The sequence below is a fragment of the Hoplias malabaricus genome, chromosome 3, assembly GCF_029633855.1.
Source record: "Hoplias malabaricus isolate fHopMal1 chromosome 3, fHopMal1.hap1, whole genome shotgun sequence".
NCBI lineage: Eukaryota > Metazoa > Chordata > Actinopteri > Characiformes > Erythrinidae > Hoplias > Hoplias malabaricus.
In genome coordinates, this window is record NC_089802.1 from 67,659,753 (window position 1) to 67,686,955 (window position 27,203).

Here is a 27,203-nt window from a genome sequence, read left to right on the forward strand (position 1 = left end):
CAAGTATAAACGCATGTGCATCTTAAGTGCACTCTTACCTACAATGACATCTTTGAATATAATTCACTGCTTTATACATTTAAAGTATATATTTCATGTCATTCTTGTAACAGTGAATGTTTTAAATTAATAGCATATATGCATTTTTATTGTATTTAAAATATACTATACGGTTTTTTTTCTCATCGGTGATTTATTTGGTTGTTGTCCCAGTAAACAATTAGCCGTTGATTCAACGTTGAAATGACGTAATGACTGCCGTCTAATCAACGTTCTCTTAAGGTTGAAAATGAAAGTTGAAAAGACGACCAAACACAGACATTGAAAAGACGACTATTAGACGTATTTTGGACGTCCATTGACGTTAATAATTGATCCCGAAATAAATTACTTGTATAAAACGCGTTTTGGACGTCCACTGACGTTATCGATTGGTCACCATTTAACTAACTTATTAAGATGGATTTTGGACGTCCATTGACGTTTAAAATATGTCCTTGACGCACAGACTATTTTAGACCTATTTTGAACGTCCAGGGACGTTCCTTGTTTACTGGGTTTGCTTTCTTACTAAAAAGGGAAAAGGGTTATACATTTTTAGATGGAAATCGGGAACCTAAAATGTGGATCTATGGTAAGATTCCGTAATACTAATGACATCTACGTAGTGACGGAGGTTCTTAAATTAATTGCATCATATCCACTATATATATCCTACTGGAATCTAAAAGATCATTGAAAGCTCGCTGTTCGAATTGTACTCTGTTAAACTGAGCAGGCTTGTCACAGAGAGAGGCGTGTCTTCGCCAAGTGGAATAGCTTTGGAATAAGGAAACCGCTTCCATTCCAGGCCATGACTTGCAGTTTTATTATCACAAGCTGTGGGGAGTCTATGGTGTGCTGTTCCGTCGCCATTAAAGATAGGACGCGAAGCGACAATGTTTCTCAGTCGAGGAGCGAGATCTACCGGGTCTCTTGCATGCAGATTTCATTACAACGTGGCGAGAACCGCAGAAGTTGGAACAAACGTACAACAGGACGTTGCGTGGTGGGACAGAATACAAAGACTATGTTACGCTCGTGTATATGAAAGAAATAGCAGAGCTGTATGTCAGGCTAATGAAGCGCAAAAGAATAATTTTGTCAAAGGCACTGGGTGCAAATTTAGTTTGAATCCGGAACAAGTGTCCCGGGCTCAGTGGACTTCGTTGTTTACCTTGCAGTCGAAGTCAATGTCAACACCTGAGTTCATTTTTCGTTTTCCTTGGATGAGCAAAGAACGCAAAATTAACAGACTATTTGCAACAGAGTACGTTTGTCCTACAGAAATGTGTACTCCCCATTTCAGTTTGGTGCTATCAAGAGCTTTTTCCAGTGCTTCAAATCAGGAACAGTCGAAGAGAAATCCAGCCGCTGAGGTGGTAAAGGTAAACTAGTTTTATATAAACATTGCCTATGTTACACGTTTGTTTTCACTTCACAAATCATTTGTTAAAATTAATTTACTCTGATGTTCTGTCAGTGTTGTGCTTAAAGCTTCTTTCCTATCTCGCTGTGCGGGACAGTTGAGTAAAGGGTGTAACTTGACCCCAGTGTTGTGTTCGTTGCATGGCCCTAGAGATAAAGGCAAAGCTTATCGTATTATCAATAACTTAAAAAACAGTAAGTAGTAAAACAGTGGTAAGCCTGAATAAAATGCCAGTTCAGTTTAAGCTCCATAATCAGTCACTCTCAATATAAACTGGGTTTACCCCTCCCACAAATGTTTTTTTGTTTGTACTGTGCGCCTATATGAGAGGGGTCACTGCCTTTTTAATGTCAAAATAAAAAAATTACTTAGTCCTACCCTCAACAGATCCATACTGATCGATAGAATGTGTAATTATCTTTATATATGAAATAAGCAATTACTGAAATCATAAGTATACATTAAAATACTTTGTTACTTATATTAAATATTATGCAAATTATAATTTGTTCATTAATAAAAACATCAACAACTTAGTCTTAAAGAACACATTCTTGTGTGGGTAGAAAAATACTTGGAATGTGGAATGAGAGCCTTAAGTCAATGTTTTCTGGAAACTGTACTACCTTCTCCAAACATGAGTGACTCTGGTTTCTACTGTGAGGATTTGGACTAACAGCATTGCAATATTCTGTACTTCTGTATGATGGAGATACATATTTACATATTGCTGCTAAATAGCATTGTTTTAGATATGCATTTTTTTTTTATTACAGAGGTTTAAAAAAATCATATTTAATACACTTTAATTACTTACAATAGGTTTGTGGTGTATTAGTATGAAATAATAAGATTATATTTGTGTTTAATAATATTACAGGAAAAAGATTAGGTCTTGAATAAATAGTTTTATAGCAAACATAGGCATTATGTTGGTTTGGGGGAGGTCTTCAAGACTGAAGTCTTAAAATATTACCCTGTAGTATTTAGGAGTCAAATTTTGTAAGACTTGGAAATGCAAACTTTCTTAAAAAGCTTGCTTAGTTAGAATGCACCTGGGTTGCCTTTCTCTAAACAGTAGAATAGTTTCTTGATCTAATTCATGATGTGGCTTCAAGTTTCCTACCTGTAGCAACTACCTCAGATAATGTACACATGTTCATTTTGTTTCCATACTCTAGCCGTCTTCCATTTTAGCAAAAAATAAGATCTAAAAAGGATGCCATTTAAAGATGATAAAATAATTTTTAGGCACAAGTATTTTCTGTTCTCCTAACTGGCTACCTGGCCTGTTTATTGTTCAAGGTATTGCCCTCATGGAAAAGTGTAACAGCAGGTTTCATGAGGGTTGGCCATTAATATGATGGCAGCATACACAGTTGATCACAGTCATGCCATTTTCAATATGCGAAACGCAGACTCTACATCTACACTAAGAATCTACATGTGTCTGTGTAGCTGTGTAGGGCAGAACATGTACAAACGTGCAGGCAGACCTGCTTCTTGTGAAAAATCATAGATATTTGATTACCAAAAATTGTTGTTCATGTGGTACGAAAACTAAATTCAAGTGTGTGCAGGTCAGAATTATGAGAACTGGTTTTTACTTGCCCACTTTTTCAGTTTACTAAGGAGGAAAAGCCATTAGTAAGACATCTTAACTTAGGAGAGCATGCTCTGAATCAGCCCAGCTTTGGTCAAAAGAAGATAATTCTGGGTCTAACTCAGTAATATTTGTATCTTGAATTTTCTTGGCAGTGCTTATCAGCATTTCTTATTTATATGAGGCAGCAGAGCTGAAACACTAAACATGCGAAAATGGAAAAAAAGTGTATTTATAACTCTAAAATGCTACAGGGTCCTAATAATTGAATTAAAATAATAGCAAGTTACTGAGCTTGTCAAAACATATATATTGTTCAGCAAAGGTGGTCAGGGATCTGAATAATTTTCAGATTTGGGAAATGGCTTATCAAGCAGCTAAATACGACAAATGTTACAATAGAGATACTGGGTTTGGGCTGCTATAGGAACCTGTCTGGTCCTGACACTGTGAAATCCCCTGTTAAACAGACTAAAGTGGATAAGAATGTGGATTTAACTTCTCTGCTAGTTTCCCACATTATCTCTCCAGGTCAGTCAGACATGGTTTTAAATCCAAATGAGCTCAGCTTGGTGTATACAACACTACACACAAAATGTTGACACTGCAAAATAACTACATTGGCAGCTATTTTGGAATCAATGGGTGCAAGGTGGGAATACACCCTGGAGGATGAGCCAGTCCTTCACAGGGTGACGCACACTCACATATTCTCTCAAACTCACACTTATAGACATTTTTGAGTAACCAATCCACTTACCAACATGTTTTTGGACTGTGGGAGGAAACCTGTGCACCCGGAGGAAGGGGAGATCACATCAAACCCCTTACAGTCACTCAAAGCAAGGATTCAACCCACAACCATATATAGTCGCTCTATCTACCTGTCTCTGACTTCGACTGCGAGGTGGTTTTTCCCATTCCTCCATGCAGAATTCTTTCAGCTGTGATATTTGAGTTGTTTCTTGAATGCACAGATCACCCCACAGCATCTCAGTAGGATTAAGATCCAGGCTCTGATTTGACCATTCCAGAACTTTCCATTTCTTACTTTTGAGCCATTCCTTGTGAATTTACTGCAATGTTTTTGCTCATGGACATGTTGCATGGTCAGCTTCTTTTTTCCATCGTTGTGTGTGTGTGTGTGTATGAGAATATTCTCAATTTCAGCATCAATGCAGTAGTTTTAAAACTGCTCATCATTTTTTAGCATTTTTCTGAATATTCACATTTTTGAAGAGAATCATATTCCCAGTCAGAAATTATTTTAAAGATGAGGTTAAGCTGTGCGTAAGACAAGGATAAAACCCCCAATGTATGGGTAAAAATATTCTTTTCAACATGATTCCTCATCTTTTAATCCAATCCTTTCTGTGTCCCAGTTGCAGTCCTCCTCATCAAGCTCAAGAGAACTTAGTCAAAGAATGACACAAAGGAAATAAAAATTTTCAGGCAAAGGAACTACATAAGATTAAATATTAGGCTGACAGTCCTACAACACGTACCACAAAACCAATGAGATTAGATCTCAACAGAATATTTTCATATACACGAAGAACATCTTGTTTTGAGTGCATGTAAAATGAAGATCATTGGTTATAAACAGGATGTGTCTCACAATGTGTGAAAAATAAAAACACTAATAGCACATCCTGTGTGAGCAACATCTTTCTACAGCAACAGAAAACTACCCAAACCAAAGCACAAAGCACTGTGAATACAGAAGGTTTTATTCTGACATTCTAACATTCAAGCACAGATAAATGTGTGGTTTTTTTTCTTTGGATGGGGATAAAACAAATAAATGTGTAGAATGGTATATAGGACAAACTGGTTAGAGGAAACTGTCCTTTTTACTTCAGTATAATATTTCAGTGTAGATTTTATAATATTTGAATTAGAATCTCTTAATTTTCTGAGTGAATGTTTCAGGGAGAGAGAGTTATCAAATTATCATCAAACACAGCAAAGCTCGGTTGACAGTATGTAAAAACAGAAATGTAATCTACCTGCTGAACTCAGCAGGAGCAACAAAATCACCTAATCCGCTAAAATATATCACTAGGCTTGGTAAAATAAGTGAATTATGGGAAGAAGTTGTGGCCAAATTTTGTAAAATTATTCATTTGTATAAAAAGTAAATAATACATATTAACATTAGCACCTTCACAAATAATTGCACTTCATTAACCTATGTTAATTAGAACAGTTTTACTGGACTTCCAACATAAACCTAACTTCTGCTGATGCCCTTTAAGGAGCTGTTTTTGTGCTGCAGAATAGAGTCACTGATAACAAGAGGTTTGCTGGTATGATCCCCACAACCGACAGGGAGCATGGCTAGCTTGTATTAGATCCTGCCATCTTTTTCAGGATCAATAATATGTAATCTTATCTTAGTGTTAGCTTTTGCTCTGCAATTATGTCACTGAGCCCTCACCATTTGCCCCATATACTGCCAGAGTCAATGGCCTCCGTGAAGCAACTGGATCTTCAGCATTGTAACTCTGCACTGATCTTCAATTGCAGTCAGTTAAGAGAAGGAAGTAATGGTCTGCCATAATTTTACTCATATAATTTCAAGTATGTAAGTTCTTTGTTCAATCCCTATATGTTTTGAGGTCTGTCAGGGAAAAATGCAAAAAATGTGTTTTTAGTTACACTACTAGTGTTAAATCTTGTGGAAAAATGTTTTTCCTCTTTAAGAAACAGGAAATCTGTTACAAAACATGTCAGCTCAAATGTGTGGTGTGTTACAAAATTTCAGTCAATTTGGTTGCTCTGTGCTATATCAACTGAAGGAGCCAGTATGTGAAGCCTGTTTTAACCCTGTATATTGGGGCTTCTCACTGGTTTGCAGACCTGCTATCTATAGCAGACCTACTGCTACCTATGCTGTTTTGTACTTTTATTGTCTGGGTTTTATATATATATATATATATATATATATATATATATATATATATAGGCTGTTTTTTGTATCCCTATCTTCATTCAGTGAAGCAACCTTGTGTATAAGAAAGGCACTATATATTCTAGACAGGCAGTGTGATGAGCTATACATGGCAAATTATGCATAACTGAGCTGGTTAAACCTGGCAGTACAATTCTTTGTCATTATTTAAGTCCCTTAAATGATTTTGTGTTTACACTCTCAGTAGTTGTACAATGTAAGATAATTTATTCACAGTGATAAAATTAAATAGTTTAATAAATAAAAATGAATATTTAATGTTTCATTGTTTATAATACTATTCTTACATATAATGTTTTGTTAAATCTAAAAATATAAAATTATTTCTCTTTGCTGGTACATTTGTACGAATATTTGCATGAACAGCTTTTAATTCTCCACTTCTCAGGATCAGCAAAATAAAGGCCCACTAGATGAGGGGGAAGAACAAGACCCAGAGCCTGAAAAGAAGCAGAATAAAAGGACACAGCTGAAGAAGGTTTTTAAGGAATACGGTGCTGTTGGTGTGTCATTTCATGTTGGAATATCCCTTATATCCCTTGGGATATTCTATCTGGCTGTGTCTAGGTGAGCTGTTTTTTGTTTTTGTTTTTTTTTTAAATACGCATACCTTTAATTGTAATCAATATTTTTAACTATGCTCTTAAATATTTTCCCACTCTTTTCAATTATATATGATAAAGATTGCTAATGCAATGACAGAAATATCAATTGTCAGAGTGTCCTACACTGGATATGTGAGGGTCAGAACTGGGACTTAGATCTGATCTGATTATCACATTTTCTTATACAAAATATGGATGGCCTGGTACATGTGTGTCACTTACCTGGGGAAGAATATTTGACCATGGTGGACTATGGGAAATTAAGAGGAGAAAAGTAAGTGGAGGCAGTGTGATGCTCTGAGCAATATTTGTATATTCATGCATAGTTTTAGATTGAATGAAAAACATGTCTAGTCCATGTTGCTGTCTTGGTGAAAACAAAAGATGTCCTGGGGAAAAAAAAGAGCAGTATTAAACAAACTCTATAGCAACTCTGTAACATAAAACAAAAAGATTTATTTAAATCCTAATGTAGAGTTTCTGTATTATTTATATATATATATATATATATATATATATATATATATATATATATATATATATATATATATATATTTATCTAAATATTTTTTAAATAATGCTGTCTTAAGAATGTTTTAAGAATAATAAATAATTAATAACAAAAAATGAAATTTGTTAATGTTAAATATTAATTTTTCCAAATTTGGCCACAAAATTCATACTTTTTTACAAAGCTCTGTGATGTATTGTCAGTTTTTATTTTATTTAATTAAAATGAACATACATCTTTCTGTTATTATTCCAGTTTTTTTTTTGTGGATGTTGTGAAGTAGCATCAGAGTCACAAGAAACAACAAGGGCATCCACCCCTACAGTTCCAATTGTATGAAATGAACTACTATGTCTAAGTTGGCTATAAGATTGAATTTAACAGAGAATCATAACCTGTTCAGCATGGGCTACGTGGGAAGAAAATATATCACACCACGCTTTAGCACAGCACAGTTGCATCATTCAGAATGTGCTTCTTTGTTTTTCCACTGCAGTGTGTAGGGGGTGTGATTCATTGTTCATTATGTCAAGCAGCTTGACATTAGGCAGAAGTGTGGAAGGAACATTGATGTTGGCTGAAGTTTAATGCTGTGTTTCATTTGAACTCAGATGTAGGAGTTTCTGAGGTGAAAGTAGGACGTTTCAATTAGAACTCCCACCAATCGTATTGCCTACTTGGAAAGTCATGAGAACCTCACCAACCCTGAGTTTAGAATCTAAAATGGTTACCCACACAGTGTAAAAGAGCAGTAGTATCATACAGTATATCACTGCTTTTATTTATTTGTGTCTCATTAAATCAGTTGTACACATACAGTACTCACCGCGACCCTGAAATGGAAAAGCAGAAAAGAAGATGAGATGAGATGAGACATACAGTACTGTCCAACTGCTGTATATGGACCTGTTTCCATGGTGTTTGGAAGCATAACATTGCATTATGCACAGTTATCTACTGATATTTTTAACAATGCTAACTGAGCATAAGCTAGCAGTGATAGCCTAGGCCTTAGGGTTTTCTGAATATTTACTGGAACACGGTCAGCTTCGACATCCGAATTATGAGGTAAATGTAACACAGTATAAATATTTGACATTGAGGAGGTCTGGGCTGTGAACAGTTGCGACTGTTGTTGTGCTGAGGTATTAATATGTGAGACCACTGGAGACAGATTATAGAGGGCAATGTGGCAGAAAGACAGTCATTGTAAACCTTAGAAAAAACTGGTTTAACTCATTCTCCTCAGTTGTTCTGGAGATGCGTAGGTTGAAGTCAACGATACCTTTCATGATTCTCCACATATCACATTCATTGTCTTACTCCCTGTTGTTCTCTAACTTACTCCACATTCCTTCTTGTTTTCCTTAATCCTCATTTTACACCCTCTTTAGCGCATGCCTTGAAGGCTTTCTCCTGGTTCAGGGGAGATTTTAGTTTACATGTAACTTATGGCTTGTTATTGGAGAAGCATTGAATAGCCTCGGAGGGCACAGCAGTGTCCACATAGAAGTTGATGTGTTCCATGACACATTTTGTTATTTCATCAGTGTCCTCAATGTGTGGGGTCACAGAGACCATCCCACTGTGTGCCTCAAAACGTCCCTATGGTGATTCCACTGCCCCAGCTGGCCACTTCCTCACTGTCCTAGTGGATGGAGGCTGTCAGGCTGGTGTCCAAATCAGAGCAGAATGTACATCCATATTATTGGACAATGGATTCTCATGATGACCTTCCTAGCTCCTGCTGCTTCTTTCCGGCTATGCAGCCAAAACAATGCCGGCTTCTTCCGAAGTGCTAACAGAAGATCTTTTGACTAAACAATGCAAGGAGGCATGGGACAAGGGAAGTCCCAAAACTTTGTAAAAGCAGTAAATTCAAACCAACCAAGATCTCAAAACATACATAATTTTTCCATAAAAATGCTAGAGGTTCACAGAAAGACACAGATTAACTAATCAAAATATGGAGCACCAGAAGTTTTAACGGGTAATTAGGTACTGGATCCAACATACACTGCCTGCCTTTGAATGGGCACAAGAAAATTGGTCACAGCCTCTACGTTCCCTGGGCTTGCTTTTCTCACACCAGCTTTTTGAAAAAAGCTATTTTCCATTCCACCAATAAAAGTATCTGCAAGAGCATAATTCCTCATGTTGTCACCCCAAATATCCATCTGGAAATGTGTTTAATAAATAAATAAATGAATTAATTAATTAATTGGTAAGTAAGTCCTCAGAAAAAATGTACGGTAGATGTACATTTAAAAGGAGTTTTAAGCAAGTGGCTATCACTGTTGGAGGACAGAAACACTGGCTGATTGAATTACACAATGGGACAAAGCATCTAGTCACAAGCAGATTATAGCATCATTCAAAAATGTATGGTTCTGAAAAGGCAGATTTAAAAGTAGTTATTTCACTTTAAGAAGGACTTAAGTGATTGTTTTAAAGCAATACATTACACTATTAAATGAAATAAAACTAAATGCTTGAAGATTGACAGAGTTAAGTGTAAGAGTTTATTAATGGAATTCGTTTATTAATTTAACATGTTCATTTCTCTCATCAGTGGGATCGACATGGCTGCTGTGCTGTACAAGATGGGCTTCAGCGAATCTGTTGTTCAGTCGAAGATGGCTGCTGGCACTAGCACATTTGTTCTAGCGTATGCTGTTCACAAGCTGTTTGCTCCAGTTCGGATCAGCATCACTCTAGTGTCCGTACCTTTTATAGTACGATACCTCAGGAAGACTGGACTCTTTAAAGCTCCACCACCTAGTCTGTGAACATTTTACTTCTGTCTAGCTCCAAGAACATTGGTCTAGAGTTAGTGTTTGATATTTCAAAAGATTTTTCCACTACAAAAGAAATCTATTAAATATTAATATTGTTAATTTGCTTCAATTTGACGGGTAAGTCGCATACAAATGTGTTTTATTCCGTTTAATGAAACAATCAACATAAGGCATAACTCTATTTTTACTTCTTTTATATCAAGTTCAAATAACATTTAAGTTGAATTATTTCATCTCACTGTTAACCTTTACCTTGGAGCTTGAGTGAGACATTGTTACAGTGCCCTACAATCATTAGAAAGATTTTGTACTTTTTGAAAATCAATGTGAATTTAAAAATCAGCCATTTTAGTGTAGAATGGTGTAAGCTGTGACTTTTCTATTGGTTCGTAATGTGTGTTAAGCTGTTCAGTCTGCCCCAAGAATTGTGATATTAAATATTCTGCTATTGTGAGAGTCCCATGTGCATAAGTGTATACACAAGTTTGAAGGAAATGCTTGTGTTAATTTCCAGAAAAGGCATTTCATCAGGTTTATATAAAATTAAAAATATCAGATTAACCGAAACAAATTAAAAGATCAGTCAACTGATGTGGTTAAGGAAATAAAATACAATGTATATATTTATAAATATTTTTATATGTACTGATCTATATTCTACATTTGGGAACTTTTGGCCACATATTATTATTTTTTTAATTGAGAAATAATCTATGTAAACCTATCTTACATATAACAACATTTTCAGCAAAATATTAATGCTTTTACTGTCTCTCTCTCAGAAAAAAATATAATCAATGTGGCAATGTGAAAGTTAAGTTAATTTTACTTACATTATTATTCATTCATTCATTCATTCATTATCTGTAAGCGCTTATCCAATTTAGGGTCGCGGTGGGTCCAGAGCCTACCTGGAATCATTGGGCGCAAGGCAGGAATACACCCTGGAGAGGGCGCCAGTCCTTCACAGGGGATGTGCATACTTGGACATCAATATTAATTATCATTAATCACCACATTGCAGAAACCACACAATTTTTTTTAGCTAGATAAGTCTTTAATTTGGGCAGCACAGTGGCGCAGCAGGTAGTGTCACAGTCACACAGCTCCAGGGACCTGGATGTTGTGGGTTTGACTCCGCTCAGGAGTTGGTGTGTTCTCCCTGTGTTTCCTCCGGGTGCTCCGGTTTCCTCCCACGGTCCAAAAACACATGTTGGTAGGTGGATTGGAGACTCAAAAGTATCCGTAGGTGTGAATGTGTCAGTGTGTGTTGCCCTGTGAAGGACTGGCGCCCCCTTCAGGGTGTATTCCCGGCTTGCGCCCAATGATTCCAGGAAGGCTCTGGACCCACTGCGACCCTGAACTGGATACGCGCTTACAGATAATGAATGAAGTCTTTAATTTGTTCATTATCTGTTACTACCTTATCCTGTTCAGGGTCGCGGTGGGTCTTGAGCTTGCCTGGATTCACTGGGCACAAGGCAGGATCATACTTGACAGGGAGCCATTCCGTCACATTAATAATGTCAAACTTGACTTGGCTTTCCTCTTATTGCCTTCCCCTGCATTGTTTTCATATATCAATGCTTTTGCACAGGCCAGAAATATTTTTTATTAAATGAAGGATTTTCTGAAAATATTATGATTAATTAGCTATTAAAGCTGTGTTTTCTATTACTCAGGTAAATAATAATAATGTCACATGGTTGATGTTGCCCAGTCATTTGCAAGGAACTATATTCATGCCATTGGATTTTTTATATATATATATATATATATATATAATATGTGTGTGTTTGTGGTCAACTACTGAATTGCTCTTGAAGCAACAGCTATAAACACATATTTCTGACCTCTGCCGTGGTATAAATGAGAAAAGCAAAGACAGATGAATTTTGAAAATTCTGAAAGCTGACTTTTAGTTCAAGTGGAGATTTTCTCCCCACATGGAGCACTTATAGATGGAGTACTCAAGAAATATTTGGGTATTATTTGAAGTGACGTTTCAGATCCCGCCTTAATCGGGCAAATATAATTTCCTTCCTGCTAATTGAAGATAGTTTCTCAAATCAGTGCTTCATATTGAATGTAAATGGTCAAACATGGAGTTTGCTGCAGACTAGGAAGCTAAATCTGTGATAATCTCAATGTTTGATTTCATGAAAAAAAAATTAATAAGATTAAAACATAAAGAATTTGAAGTGCTGTGGGGTTTTTTTCTTTTTTCCTTTCTTTATAATGGGGACCTCTGTCAGAAATGTGCAAGGCTTCCATGGAAAAGGTTTGAAGGAGCTTTTGGATATAATAATGTAAAATTTTATTTTTTTATTAAAATGACTTGCAGTTGCTCTGGTTTATTAAGCGAGACTATTTGTAATTTAATGAACAATTAAACCATGGTTTGTAACTCTTGCATCCTGACTCTTTGGCAATCAACATTTGAGTTCATTACCATTATTTTTCAGTAATTTTACATTTATTTTGGGAGATGGCTTAAAATTGTACTTGAAAGCTTTATGAAAATAAATATCTGTTAATATTTCTATAGATTCATATGTCGTCTATGGAGTTGTAGATCATATATTGAAGGAGCACTTTGTATTTCTACAGTAACAGACTGTAATCACCCTGTTTCTCGGCATACGCCTCTTCAATAGTCAGGAACCCCACAGGGCAGATATGATTTGGGTGGTGGATTATTCTCAGCGCTGCAGTGAAACTGACCTGTTGGTTGTGTTAGTGTCATAGATAACAAATAATATTTGGCCTAAATGTGGCACATTTGTCGTATGGACCACATTTGGCCTGAAATGACGCCACTGAGACAAGGTGAGTCTGGCTACTTCAACTCAGCTACATTTGGCCCATGTCTGCCTCACACAACAATTTCCAGTGCCAAAACTGAGATATATTTGGCCCAGATGTGTCTTTTATCAGTAGCAGTAGGGCTGCGCTTGATGTGCCATTGTCAATTAATGAGCCAGTCTACATAAGAAGTTATGTAGCATTAGTCCTCAGTCGGTGCATCGAGACTTTGCTGCCAGCTCCGCCTCCTGGTTAGAAATATGTGAAATCTTTACGCCCTCTGGTGGCTGGCTGTAGTACAACGGTACAATTTAAACGTGCCCTTACATATATTAAACTGGTTTTTACTACCATTCAGTCAAGGGGGTTAAGAGAAATATTTGGCAATGCTGGGCCCAAATCAATATTAAACCCAGGAGCAACAGGGACATAGGATTTTTAAAAAATAATTTATATTTAAGATTTAAAATTAATATACACCCGCAGTCTGTCCATCTCCATAATTTGTAATAAAACAAATTCAGTTAAAAATGTGTAATACCCTCTACCATCTGAAACAAATTTAGGTCATCATAGATTTGGCAAGTTGGCCCAATGTGGGGACAAAACACAATTCCCCCTATAATCTTCCCCTTATATTTTTGCAAAATGTCCCAACATTTTCAGCAGTTGCTTGTTATTTCAACGCGCTGGAGCTGCATATTCTTCACTAAAATATATTTGTTCTATATGGGTTTCATATATATATATATAATTTAACTGCAATATTTAAATTCATATATAAATATTATTTTGATATTAATAACCTGGCCCTTTGAGAAAAGAAACAGTTTCGTATGTTCTTGCTACATTCCACTCCAGTAGGTGGCGGACATTCACAGTTCAGTTGTATGATATCCGCCACTTGTCAAAGAAGAAGAACAACACCAAAGACATATGTGAAAGCAATGTTCTTCTGTTTGTGTCCAGGTAGATTATTAGTCGTATTTACGTTTATTTCCCTAAAGTGAATTTAATGGTAAGTTATATTTTTCGTGTAATTGTCTTTTATTTTTTAAATGTTTTTTCAAACGTTAAATAACTTAAATAACGTTATTGAACTGATATTACATCCTTGTTTTAGAGCAGTAAAGCTGAAATATCCTGGGTTCATGTGCCCCTTATCATTTAGAATTTAGTTTTGTATTTCTCAAATTGAGAAAAACTGGAACACTTATTTCTGTGTTTAAATATTCTTGCTCCAGAGAAAATGGAAATTAAATGCGTGTTTGAGACTAGTTTATTTTTGGTATACTGCTTTCTGTGGTGATGGACTTTACACTAAAACGAGGGGTATCTTTCACTAACCAGCCAGCACCCCTTAGTGTGGCCCAGATGTGTAGAACATGAGTTAGCTGGGTTCAGGATGGGCATGGGCTCTGGGTTGGTTGGTACAAAAGCTATTATTGGGATCCAATAAAATAATTTTTTAATTGTGTTTGCATATATATTTTTGTATCTGGAGATTGTGTTGCTTCTTATGTGTGAGACTTGAGCATTGTCCTGCTTCCTCATCTGAGTCTGTCCGATCACAGCTCTAGACCTGCATTTATGTGTGAGTGCAAAGAAAATGTTTAACCAAGTAAGATAAACACAAGAGCCATGGGGAAGTAAGAGTACAGATAAAATAGGCCAAAAAAAACAACGAGAATTGAGCAAAAATGTCTTGAAAACAACTTCTGATCACATGCTTCTCATTCCTGCTGCTTGTTATTAAGTCAACTGTGGTATGTTCTCATTTAAAGGAACAGGCACTGAAACCAGATGTTCAGAACAGGGCTGTTTAGACAGTATGAGAGAAGTGCTGTCTTGTTTGAGCCCTGTGGTATTTTGACATATCTGACAGATGCCAGGGTAAAGGGCTGTAATATGTCCTCTTTAGCTCTTCTTTGTCCCATCATTGACTTTGGAGGTGGTTGCCTATATCCTAAATGTGCCCTTCATAGCTGTGTTGGCTAGGCAACTATAGGGTGTGTTTTTACATCTATGCTTTGATCTGACTAAAATATATCACAGAAGAATTAATTCATTCACTCATTATCTGTAACCGCTTCTCCAGTTCAGGGTCACGGTGGGTCCAGAGCCTACCTGGAATCATTTGGCGCAAGGCAGGAACACACCCTGAAGGGGGCGCCAGTCCTTCCACACAAGAGTTATTTAAGTGAATTAATAATAATAATAATAATAATAATAAGGATATATTATGAGCCATTGTTTGTTGTCCACTATTAAAAACTGAATGTCCCATTAGCGTATCTTTAGTAGTAGTCACACAGTCTACCCCCCAGGGACCTGGAGGGTTGTGGGTTCGATTCCCGCTCCGGGTGACTGTCTGTGAGTTTGGAGTGTCCTCCCCGTGTCCACGTGGATTTCCTCCGGGTGCTCTGGCTTCCTCCCACAGTCCATAAAAACACATTGGTTGGTGGTTTGGCGACTCATAAAGTGTCCATAGGTTTGAGTGTTTGAGTGACTATGTGTGTTGCCTTCTGAAGGACTGGCGCCCCTTCCAGGGTGTATTCCCACCTTGTGCCCAATGATTATAGGCAGGCTCTGGACCCACCGCGACCCTGAACTGGATAAACCGTTACAGATAATGAATCATTTATTCATTCATTCATTCATTATCTGTAACCGCTTATCCAGTTCAGGGTCACGGTGGGTCCAGAGCCTGCCTATAATCATTGGGCACAAGGTGGGAATACACCCTGGAAGGGGCGCCAGTCCTTCACAGGGCAGCACAGACAAACACACACATTCACTCACACCTACGGACACTTTTCGATTCGCCAATCCACCTACCAATGTGTGTTTTTGGACTGTGGGAGGAAACCGGAGCGGACACAGGGAGAACATACCAACTCCTCACAGACAGTCACCCGGAGCGGGAATCGAACCCACAACCTCCAGGTCCCTGGAGCTGTGTGTAAAAAAAAAAAAAAAAAAGTACATCAGTATTTGGATGAACCACTGCCTGCATATGTAGAGTCCATCAACTCAGAAAGCTGTTTAACAAGTTTCAAGCATGCCTTTTAACTCAAATGTTTTTGTGTTGACAGTGCTGGGATGAATCAAATGGCCACCTTAGTCAGACGGGCTTTGTCAGCCCGGAGACTTAATGTCTCACATATCACCTGTGCTATGTGGGTCCATGCACATCCATGCCATCATCATACACGGTACCTGGCTACTAAACAGGTAAAAGCATATAATGTAAGAAAAAAAGGGTTAATATTTAGAATGTTTCTTTATGAAATTCTGTTGCATCCTATTCAGTAGACAATTGTTATAATTCAAAGAGTTAAATGAAGAATAATAGGAGAATACATCAGAGAAACAAAATGTAACAATGAAATAAAAACCCACATTAAGAGGATGTTAAAGCTAAATTAAAGGAACAGTAGGTAAATTTTGTATTTTGGCTCTTGATCTCCCCCGACTGTTATGCAGAGTGTATTTCACTTTTACAGCATTGTTGTTTTGAGTAGTGTTGCACAGTATACCGATACTAGGAAAGTATCTCATTTCTTTGTCATAAAAAAGGTTCAATACCCTATAAAATGAGTACCAGTATATTAAGGAGTGTTTTCAACTAAGAACGGTATTTCCAACGAGTGCCACACGGGGGCAGTGTGTGCCTGCAGTGCTTGCCTCTTCTTCCTCCCTTAATGATTTTGCTGCTAGTTTTAGCGCCTTTTCAGACCTTCTAGAAAGTTATTTAAAAAACAAAAAACTTGACAAGCACCAGCTACATTCTGCACAAACATTAGCTACTTTTTATAGAACAGAATCACCGATAATACAACTCGTTAGAACACCAGGACTGACCGTGAGCGGGAGAGACAGCTCTCTCTGCGGCTTCTCTGCTCCCGGAGACACAGTTCCCTCAACACGGCTTGTCTGCCCCAGAGATAGAGCAGCAAACTTGGTCCGCATGGCAGGTCACACACATCAGTAGAGCTGCGAATATGCATAAAGTGCTGCCAAAGACAAAGAATTCAATGCTAACACCACCATGCTTCACATTTGGGCTAAATGCTTTACATTTTTCTCTAAAGAACATGTATGAAAATACAAAAATGCTTTTGTGTGTCCGTGTAATAGCCACAAACATCAGTTAAAAGGATTTAAATGAACACTAGGTACCCGAGTGTAATTTAGTATTTATAGCACTACAGCACAGTACTGAAATCAATGGGGACGGGAAGGAATGGAGTTAGTTACCTACCCTCCTCCAAAAGTTACATAGTCTTTGACATTATTTGGTCAAAATATTACACAGATTAAACCCCACCACACACCACATGCTATTCTCACTCTGTCTAAACATCCCTATTCAGAATAACAGGTTCCAGTGCCTATGGAGAATGAGTCTCTATTTACTGCAAATTTCAGAGCCCAGCGGTGAGGCATGAGTAGCGGTGTGTGTGTGTGTTTGTGTGCGTCTGTCGGTGTGAGATACACTGCAGATTTATGTATAATATATTGTTTATTACATATTTTCAAAAAAGTCTGGATTGTTGTAATAAAACCTAACTTAACAGTTGTCTACAGATACATAAGTGCTTGAAATAGTAAAATTACACCTAAATTAAACTTTTTAAAGTGCTTCCTTATTTTCACACCAGATGAGGATTTAACACTTTTTTGTGGTCCAGGGAAGAGGGCATGGCAAAGACCACAGGACTAACCAAAAACCTTTGAAAATGGACAAACAGGAGAAGCAGGAGGTGGAGATCAAATTGTCTATGACAGTATCTGAACTTGCTCAGGCTATGAAGAAAGACATAGGTCAGTGAATATTGTTATTTATTTATTTATTGAATTATAATTTTAAATCTTCAAGATGTTTATTTCTACTTATGGAATAAAAACACATACTTCTAATATATTGGGTATGTTTAAAACATTTTTTGTGTATATTGTCACATCTCTGCAGATCATATATACGAAGCCCTGCTCAACACCTCCATAGACTTGGATAATCTTGAGCCAAACACTATGTTGGGAGAGAAGTGGATAAAGGAGGCAGTAAAGAAGTGTGGGATGAAGTACAAATGGGCCAAAGTAGTGGAAGCTAAAGTCAGAGAAAACAAAGACATCATAAGACAGTAAGAACTTGCTTCAAATATCCAAAGTTTCAGCATTCTCAGGAAAACAAAAATAGATTGTCTATTCTCCTGGGTCATAAATTTGCCTTAATGTGGTTATTTGATAGATATTAATTAGTTGTGAATGATGCAAAGCTCTGTATGAGAATGATGACTTTTAGACTAATTTTCTTTTCTTGGCAGACCTCCTCCAGATGTTGCTAGTTTAGTGAATCGACCTCCAGTTGTGACTATAATGGGACATGTGGATCACGGGAAGACTACACTGCTGGACAGTCTTAGGAAGAGCCAGATCGCTGCACAAGAGGCTGGAGGCATCACACAACACATTGGCGCGTTTCTAGGTAGCAGCCTTCAGGGATTATAGACTTTTCAGATATTTGTAGTCCTTAGCAGCAACACACATAATGCAATCATTTATCTTTCTGACATAACTGGAGGATACAAGTTTTTCAACGTGAATTCAACTTTATTTTTCAGTCAAGCTGCCGTCTTCTGAGATGATCACATTCCTGGACACACCTGGACATGCAGCATTTTCTGCCATGAGAGCCCGTGGAGCCCTAGTTACTGACATGATCATATTAGTGGTTGCAGCTGATGATGGAGTCATGAAACAAACAATTGAATCTATACAGCATGCAAAGAAAGCTAAAGGTAATAAACATAAACATAACTATCATGAATCAACAGGATGATGCAATGACTGTTTGAAATGGAGTGTTAAAGAAGCAATCTGTAATACTGACAACAAGCGTTTAAAATGGGAACTACAATACAGATTCAAAATAGTGTCTGCCCCTCCCCCACGCGAAGCTCAACCAGGTTGCCAGTCTGAGGAAAACTGAACCTACACGATAGAGTGCAAGATGAGTTTAAGAACTTGGGAGCAGAGTAAGGCAAAAAACTGAATGAGAGGTTGCCATTTTTTCTGCATTTACAAGTATTTACTATGTAAATCCAGCTTAGATTTAGGAACTAGACAAGGCTGGTGTTATCTTATTTATCGATTTTTCCCCTTCACCATAAATGTCATTTTAGGAGGCAGTTCTTTGCTTCTTTTTCACAATTTTCATATTCAGACATTTACTTCCACCTTAGGTGGGTCAGTTTATCCATTTAAAACACAGAAACAAAGTGTACATTATGTCACTAGAACATTTATCTACCTTAGTGAAAGGTTAATATTGGTATTATTGGCCAGCTGGGGCATTTGAAACACAAACCGTATCAATTATTTCTTTAAAACTCACACACACACACACACACACACACAAGAATTTACACACCTTAATCTGCCTCAATTATTTAAAACACAAAAACCAGTGTTTATTCTTTTCAGTCTTGTCGCTATTCACCTTCTTTTTATAAAACACCTTTCAACTTTCACTATCCCTTTATATAACACTCAAATTTTAAACCTTTTGGATCTGGATCTGTCCTGTAGTATTGTTACTTCTAAGCTCCCGTCATCTCACGAACACATGGCCAGCATTTCCTCTCGATTTATTCTGTCCCAGGGCATGGAGATTTTTAGAAGGGCAATGAGGCTTTTTAGGTCAGGGAGAATCTAACATTATTTCTTTTTACTTGGTCACTTCATAACTGCAGGATGCATTGCTTTTTTCAGCTGTTGTGTGTACCTGGCAGTCTAGGGGTGTGAACTGTACTGATATTGGACAGAGAGCAGGCTCTCAGGCCAAAACTTGGTTATGCTCAAGAATGGGCATTCCTCAAAGAAGCATATATAGCTGAAACACTGCTCAGACAGTGCTTCAATTTAGCTCGGTTTCATAATATTTGATTAAACACCCTGGACATTTTATTATTAAGTACAGTAAATATATTACAGATTGCTCCTTTAACAATTCATATGTTGGCACATTGCTAATTTAATGTCTATGAATGAAATGTTTCTGCAATGCAGAATCAGTAAAATGTTGCCAATATCTTTTTCTGTAGTGCCAATCATTGTAGCAGTAAATAAATGTGATAAGCCTCAGGCAGACCCCCAGAAGGTTAAACATGATCTGCTAGCTTATGATGTTGTGTGTGAAGAGTTAGGAGGAGATGTACAGGCAATCCACATATCGGCTTTAAAGGTGTGTGTTTATTTTATGTGTCCTTAAAATAGTGGAATAGAAAAATTATCATGTAGTAAAGTTAATTTTATATATTTAAAGGGAGAAAATCTTTTAGAGTTGGCTGAAGCTATAGTAACACTTGCAGAGGTGCTTGAGTTGAAAGCGGACCCTTCAGGCCTAGTAGAAGGCACCATTATAGAAAGCCGAACGAGTAAGGGCAAAGGGTAAGTATCTAAACATATTTACAACTTTAAAAAATACATCAGTAAAATTGATTATCATTATATTTATGACTGTCTTGTTTAGAGTGTACATGATACAGCCAGTAATTAAATGGTTAATTTACATACTTATATTTTTAATTATATCTTTCCTATTTGTCTGTGTTTACATAGTTTATGATTAGAATTCATTGCACATTTACACTTTTATCTGATCTCTGCTGTGATTCTTTTTTTTATGCAAAATTTCTATCATTTTAAATCTATATACAGATTTATATATCTATATGTTTATGTATTTTAGAAATATTTTATTAATCAGTATTGCACTATACTGTTTACTGTGTGCAGTGACAGTGAAGGTCTAGTCTTTTGGTCAGTAAGCTCGAAAAATACAAATAAATTAATCAAAATATTTTTTTACTTCTGTACCATTTTAATACATTTTTACATCTAAAATACATTTAAACCTAATGAACTATTAATCATTCATTATATTGAAAAAGTTTTTAATGTACAGCTTAAGCAAAACCTAGTGTGTCAGGTGGAATAGAATGCAATTACAAATAGATACTGTTTTGGTACTGTTTTCACACACAGTTAGTTTTTAGTTTACATTATAGTCATATGATTTTAAATTCTTCTTCTTTTTGTGTGTGCAAATTTGCATCCTGTTTCCAAACATCATGTCCCCATTTGTGTTACACAATGTATTAATGCAAGTGGGTTAATTTCTAAAAGTTAATTTCTAACATCAGGCTATAAACCACATTCTAACAAGTGGAGCAGAATATCTAACTGTTCTAAGTTACTTGTGAAATGCAAGAAATCAATATCACTTTTTTGAATTAGGTTGTTACAGAATGTTGCAAATGTCACATGCCCATGCTTCTGAACATATACCAGTAAACCGAATGTGCAAATTAAAACTAGAACCATTTGTGTGATTTTTCAGGCCAGTAACTACAGCAGTAATTCAACGAGGCACTTTAAAGAAGGGCTGTACTCTGGTTGCAGGGAAGACCTGGGCTAAAGTACGCTTGTTGTTTGATTCGCACAACCAAGCAGTGGCAGAGGCAAAGCCAGGCACTCCAGTGGAAATTGTTGGTTGGAAAGAGCTACCTTCAGTTGGCGAGGAGATTCTGGAAGTGGAGTCAGAGGTCAGATTTGTAGTTTTGTGATTTACTAATGCAGAACTGCACTTCAAAAGTTAATCAGAAGGGCAAATTTTGGAGCAAAAGGTCAACAGATGTGTTTAGTTAAGGACATATTTGTAAACAAGGAGACGGATGAGAGATAGGGTCAGTCAATTAATAAAAATCATTGAATTGGCAGATATATGGTATTAGTGTTTACTGGACATCTATTGATTTGAAGTAGACTAAAGGAATATAATTTGAAAATTTCCAGTAAGGCAGTTTTACAAGACATATACTTATCAGTCATAACATTATGAACACCTTGTTTCTACACTCACTCTCCATTCTCATAGCTCCAATGACCATACAGGATCATTTTGTATTTCTACAATTACAAATGGTCATACATCTGTTTCTCTGTATAATTTTTTGCTCCCTTTCATTCTGTTGTTCAATGGCCAGGACTATGGTAGAACAGGTATGATTTGGGTGGTGGATTATTCTCTGTGCTGCAGTGACACTGACGTGGTGGTGGTGGTGGTGGGATGTATGTGGGTGTTTGTGTATGTGTTGAGCTGGTACAAGTGCATAAGACACAGAAGTGTACAGAGCAACAGATGGGCTACAGGCTACAAAGTGTTCCAACATGGTCAATGGAGCTGAGAGAATGGACAGTGAGTGTAGAAAAACGGTGATGTTCATAACATTATAATACATTAATTCAATAAATGCTTATGGCAGGACATATTGTTTCGTTGTCCTTGATACTTTGTGACAGCAGTTCCTTGAGCAAGGAAGCTAGGAATTTAATATTATTATTATTAATTTTTCTTTTGGCTTTGTTATATATGAGTAAGATTCACACAATATATATTTTTACTGGCAAATAGAAAACATACTAATGAATATAAAAATAATAATGTTAAATATACAGACAAGCGTATTACACCTACAGTAACTTTGATGAAATCTCATTCTAAATCCATAGTCATTAGTATGGATTTGGTCCCTTCTTGGCACATATAAAAGCTTTACGTCTTCTGATAAGGCTTTCTACAAGATTTTGGAGTGTGTCTGGTGGATTCAGTCCCCTCTCAGCAGCTATAAAGGCTTAAACTCTTCTGATAAGACTTTCTACAAGATTTTGGTGTGTGTCTTGTGGAGTTTTTGCCCATTCATTCAGAATATAATTTGTCAAACACCGATGGTGGATGAGAAAAACTAGCTCTCAGTTTCTGTTCTAGTTTATTTGCAAAGGTTTTTGATATGGTTGAGGTCGGAGCTCTGTGTGGTCCAGTCAAATTATTCCACACCATGCCTTTACAGACCTTGCTTTGTGCACTGGGGCACAGTAATGCCAGAAGAGAAAATGGCCTTCTTCTAACTGTTCCAAAAAATTTGGAAGCATGCTATTGTCCAATATGTCTTGGTATGCTGAAGCATTAAATTTTGCCTTCACAAGAACTAAGGGGCCTAAGTCAACCCCTGAAACACCTTGGCATAGTAACAGCATTGCTATGGACATGAGTTTGTTCATATATAGTATAATCAGTAGTATGTAGCAAGGTTATAACAGATTTATTAATGAAGCTGTTCTTTTATAAACATTTCTTTGTATTAGCAAAGGGCTCGGGAGGTGGTAGACTGGCGTGTTTACATGGAGGAGCAGAACAAACTGAAGGAGGACCAGAAGGTTATTGAGGCCAAACAGAAAGAGCACCAAGAAAGCTACAAGAAAGAGAGAGAGAGTCTGGCCCATCTCAGTTGGAAGCAAAGGAAAGCCACTCTATACAGAGTCAACAAACATCGCATGGCCTGCAGACCAAGCGAGAGATTTGAAACTGAGGACCTCAGTTTTCCTCTTATTGTGAAAGGTAAAATTATCCACCAAACAGTTTTATAGAAGAATGTGTTTTTCATGAAATTTTGAACTTTCATGTACTGTTTTCATAACAGCTTGTATTAAAAATAAATTTGCTTGATGACTTTAGGTGATGTTGAAGGCTCAGTGGAAGCCATATTGAACATCCTTGAAAGTTATGATGCACATGAACAGTGTCAGATGGACATAGTTCATTTTGGGGTTGGCGACATCTCCGAAAATGACATTAACTTGGCAGAGACATTCTCAGGTGTGACTTAAACAAATGCTTATTTTTAATACTTATTAAAATTATTATTTATTTTAAGTTGTCTTTAAAGTATTGCACTGGTAAAAACTGAATACTAAGATACTCATTACTCGTTTACACAGTTGTTGTTTTTCTTTTGCTTAGTTTTATGTCTTTCCTCCATTTACCAGGAACTATATATGGATTCAATGTTAAAGCTAGTAAATCTATTCAGGATATGGCTATTAAGAAGCATATACCCTTAAAGATGCACCATGTTATCTACCATTTGGTTGACGACCTGAAAGAAGAACTTAGTAGCAAACTTCCCCCAACTACTGAAGAGAATGTACTTGGTGAGCTGTTGACACCTTTTTATCACAAATGTATTTTTAGGTATTATCATACTAAATTAAAGTATTTATAACAGCAGTTTTAACTTGTATAATTTGTTTATATTTATTTTAAACTATTTTTTGTCTTAGAATAATAAATTGCTTTCACTTTCACAGTATATTAATATTGGTTCTGAATATATTACAAGTGAGATGTTAACAGTGGATTGTTTTATTTAGACCTGTTTTATGCCAAATCATCTATGGAAGCACAGATTATTCCTCATGCAATTGCACAGTAGTCAAGATCTTATCCCTGCAAAATCAAATGACACTTGATGCAGTAATTTAATACAAATGCCATGCTTATGGTGTGCGCCTAGTTGTTAATCTTGTGTGAAAAGTGCATGGAGATGTTGCTGTTTTTATCAAGCATGAGTGATGAAGGCATTTGAAGCTTTGTAGTACTATAGGAAGGTACATTTGAAGTTATAAGTTTACATATACTGGCTGAAGTCATGAAAACTAATATTCATCCCCTACACATATACAAATATGTTTAGAATATCAACTGTGGGAAAGACATAAAGAATTTTACCAACAATTGTTTATAAACAGATCATTTTGTATGTTGTATTTTGTACAATAATTTACTTTTGAAGTTTAATAATCCCATGAGGTGTACCTTTGGAAATATTCTAAGGTCTGCCTTTAAAGACTTTTAGCCTTTTAGCCTGGCATCATGGGAAAATCAAAAGAATTCAGCCAGGGCCTTGGAAAAGCATTATGGAGGTGGCAGAATTGTGTTGTTGATATGCTTTGCTGCAAAATGCAGTGGTGCCTTTCACAAAATACTTTTTCTGAAGTATGTGGGTGGGAGCTACTGATTTTTGGAGGAAGTGGAACTAGTGAACTAGTTTAGTGTAAGCGGGCAGGAGCAGGATTACAAAATCTGTACCATAGACAGTAGATTTTATTTGATGAACGTATTTATTTATTATTTCTAAACACTTCAAATTGTTTTTCTGTATCAATTAGCATTTCCCAAAAAAAAAAAACATTTCTCTGTGTTCAGGCGCTCAAAGTGTTTACACATTGTTTGCATTCTGCTACTGGCAGTCATCTAAGACTTATGGAAACTATTCCGTTTAGACTATTGCTTTTCATTATAGAAGTCTAACCCCACTCATTGATGTATAGGAGAAGCTTCAGTTCTGGCCACATTTGAGGTGACAGTAGGGAAGAAGAAGATACCTGTGGCTGGCTGCAGAGTTCAGAAGGGCCAGTTAGACAGGAAGATGAAATTTCGACTTATCAGAGGAAAAAAGATTCTTTGGGAAGGTATCTTACAACCTTTTTTTCCCCATTATTGCACATTACTTGCCAAGCATTTGTCATGTTTTGCATCTCGATATTGTCTTTTGCAATGGATTCTAATTGTTCCTAGGTGTTTCCTCTTCTTGACTACATGCTTTTATCTTTTCATATACTTCCAACAGTTTTACACAGCCAGGTGTTTGTTCTTGCTTTGGTGTTTTACTGTTGTTTTGGATTTGTTTCTCATCAAAAACACTATGATCATTTATGGGTCACTTTATCAGTAGTTAACAAGTGTGTTTTTTGTTTCTTTCCAGGATCTCTCACTGCACTAAAACATCACAAGGATGATGTACAGAGTGTCAAGACAGGCATGGAGTGTGGTCTTTCCTTGGACAAGGGTATTGATTTTAATGTTGGAGATGAAATTGTCTGTTATGAAGAACTTGAAAAGCCACAGAGAATATCCTGGGATCCAGGGTTTTAAAAGACTGTACCATAACAAATAAAATGTTCAAAATATTCAGGAAATGATCAATGTGTTAAAAATCAATACTTTTCTGTTACAGCGACACAGACATTCTATTTCTGTAAAGTGAAGGCAGAATCAGGGTAGGCACTTCTCTATTCATTTAATGAATAGAAGCAATATGTAAAAATCAGCAAATAAAAAGTCTAACTATGAAAAAAAAGTTATAAGGTTTAATTGCAAGTTTGAACCATTTCTGTTCACAATACCGCATCCTCTTGACAGATCAGACAACACTCGTTTCACCGTCAAATCATGATTGCTTGAGCGTTGCATAATCCAAGTACCATGATATGCCATCAGTACCCAGCATAAACACCACCTTAACTTTAGCTTCAGTTACTAGTGCAACTTGCCAGTTGCCAACATAAAAGCAAAACCAGGAGGTGCCTGTAAGCCAGTCGATGCAAGGCACAGAGTAGGAGTCAGACTTCATAACTGCAATATGTCTGTGGTACATCAACAAATAACTGCTGGATGTCATCTTTCTTCATCTCCAACACCAAGGAAACCACCTATCATGTAACTGATGACTGAATCATCCCTACTACTTCCTTCTTAATTTATGCTTCACTGCCTGTGATCCTGTAATCTGGGAAGCACTGGATATTCATTGAAGGTAAAGTCTTTTGAAGCATTAGGAGAGAATACAAATTAATGATACAGACCCTCTTAGACAGCATCTAAGAAACTCAGGTGCCAAGTGTTTGAGTGTTTGCGTGGGCCTGGTAAGGAAGTCTTAGCAGAGCTAAAAAATGAAGAAACAAATGTGGTCCAGGAGCTTCATGCCAGAAAAGTTAAAGAAATACGGCACATGGATTCCATTACCAATGATCATAATTGCAGGGTATGTAGAATATAAAATTATGACATTCTCTTTCTTCTTTCTTTTTTTTTATGACAGTTGCATGGTATTTAGAATGACAATTGCCATTTTATTCACCAATATTAACCTAAAAATTAAGCAGTTTGAAATGGCAAGCAGGAAGAAGTTATTAGTCATGGCATTTGTTATAAGTTCCATCAAAGCAAAGTGCTGCAAAAGCATGTGCATTGATTTGTTCTGTTCTTGGGTATAATAATGTATCCATCATTTCTAGGGTGACTCCGGGGTTTGAAAGCACAACCCCAGACCCCTGAGGCTGTGTGACAGCAACACTATCTATTGTGAAACATGATGTTACCATTATTTTAAGTAACACCCTTATTACATTTTGTGGCTACACAATATACAGATTCTCTTGTGCATTTGTTAAAAAAATGTATCTTCTTAAAATGCAGCAAGGTGCCATGCCACAGGATAATAATAGAGGGTAATAATTAAAAAACATTATTTAAATCTTAATTTTATAGTTAACTGTATAGCTGTGTATTAGCCTGACATTTTAATATTTTCCACCCACCAACTGACTGGATTCACCTGCTTCACACTATGCAAGAGAGACCCAGAATCTAGAAAAAAAGCCTAAAACTCATAAGATTATTTGGCAATGAAGAACAAAATAAAAAAAAATATTGTTAATTGCAGTCATTTGGTTTATGCGAACTTCCTTTAA

At 36.6% G+C, this 27,203-nt stretch overlaps 2 protein-coding genes across 5 annotated transcripts; both read left to right on the plus strand.

Annotated features, from left to right (window-relative positions):
* Positions 1–731: 731 nt before the first annotated feature.
* fam210b (family with sequence similarity 210 member B) lies at positions 732–12,456 on the plus strand. Its single transcript, XM_066664887.1, has 3 exons — positions 732–1,427; positions 6,434–6,612; positions 9,734–12,456. The coding sequence occupies exons 1-3, from the start codon at positions 939–941 to the stop codon at positions 9,948–9,950; spliced, it is 885 nt and encodes a 294-aa protein (XP_066520984.1). The 5' UTR covers positions 732–938; the 3' UTR covers positions 9,951–12,456.
* Positions 12,457–13,638: 1,182 nt separating this feature from the next.
* On the plus strand, positions 13,639–25,731 carry mtif2 (mitochondrial translational initiation factor 2). 4 transcript variants are annotated; one of them, XM_066665820.1, is made up of 14 exons: positions 13,639–13,733; positions 15,860–15,998; positions 17,459–17,591; positions 17,740–17,911; positions 18,095–18,255; positions 18,392–18,568; positions 19,874–20,013; positions 20,095–20,219; positions 21,172–21,376; positions 22,977–23,229; positions 23,347–23,487; positions 23,658–23,822; positions 25,002–25,142; positions 25,436–25,731. In XM_066665820.1, exons 2-14 carry the CDS (start codon positions 15,867–15,869, stop codon positions 25,603–25,605), a joined length of 2,115 nt encoding a protein of 704 aa, XP_066521917.1. In that variant the 5' UTR covers positions 13,639–13,733; positions 15,860–15,866; the 3' UTR covers positions 25,606–25,731. The 4 variants fall into 4 exon arrangements, with proteins under 4 accessions (XP_066521917.1, XP_066521914.1, XP_066521918.1 ...); XM_066665817.1 differs by having other exon boundaries at positions 13,681–13,782; XM_066665822.1 differs by lacking the exons at positions 13,639–13,733; positions 15,860–15,998 and adding exons at positions 16,658–16,728; positions 17,141–17,204.
* The last annotated feature ends 1,472 nt before the right edge of the window (positions 25,732–27,203 follow it).

Coding starts and splice junctions, on each gene's coding strand:
- fam210b (XM_066664887.1), top strand. CDS start 939: ATGTTTCTCAGTCGAGGAGCGAGATCTACCGGGTCTCTTGCATGCAGA. Junction 1,428..6,433: donor CAGCCGCTGAGGTGGTAAAG/GTAAACTAGTTT, acceptor TCCACTTCTCAG/GATCAGCAAAATAAAGGCCC. Junction 6,613..9,733: donor TTCTATCTGGCTGTGTCTAG/GTGAGCTGTTTT, acceptor TTCTCTCATCAG/TGGGATCGACATGGCTGCTG.
- mtif2 (XM_066665820.1), top strand. CDS start 15,867: ATGAATCAAATGGCCACCTTAGTCAGACGGGCTTTGTCAGCCCGGAGA. Junction 18,569..19,873: donor GCATGCAAAGAAAGCTAAAG/GTAATAAACATA, acceptor CTTTTTCTGTAG/TGCCAATCATTGTAGCAGTA. Junction 25,143..25,435: donor AAAAAAGATTCTTTGGGAAG/GTATCTTACAAC, acceptor GTTTCTTTCCAG/GATCTCTCACTGCACTAAAA.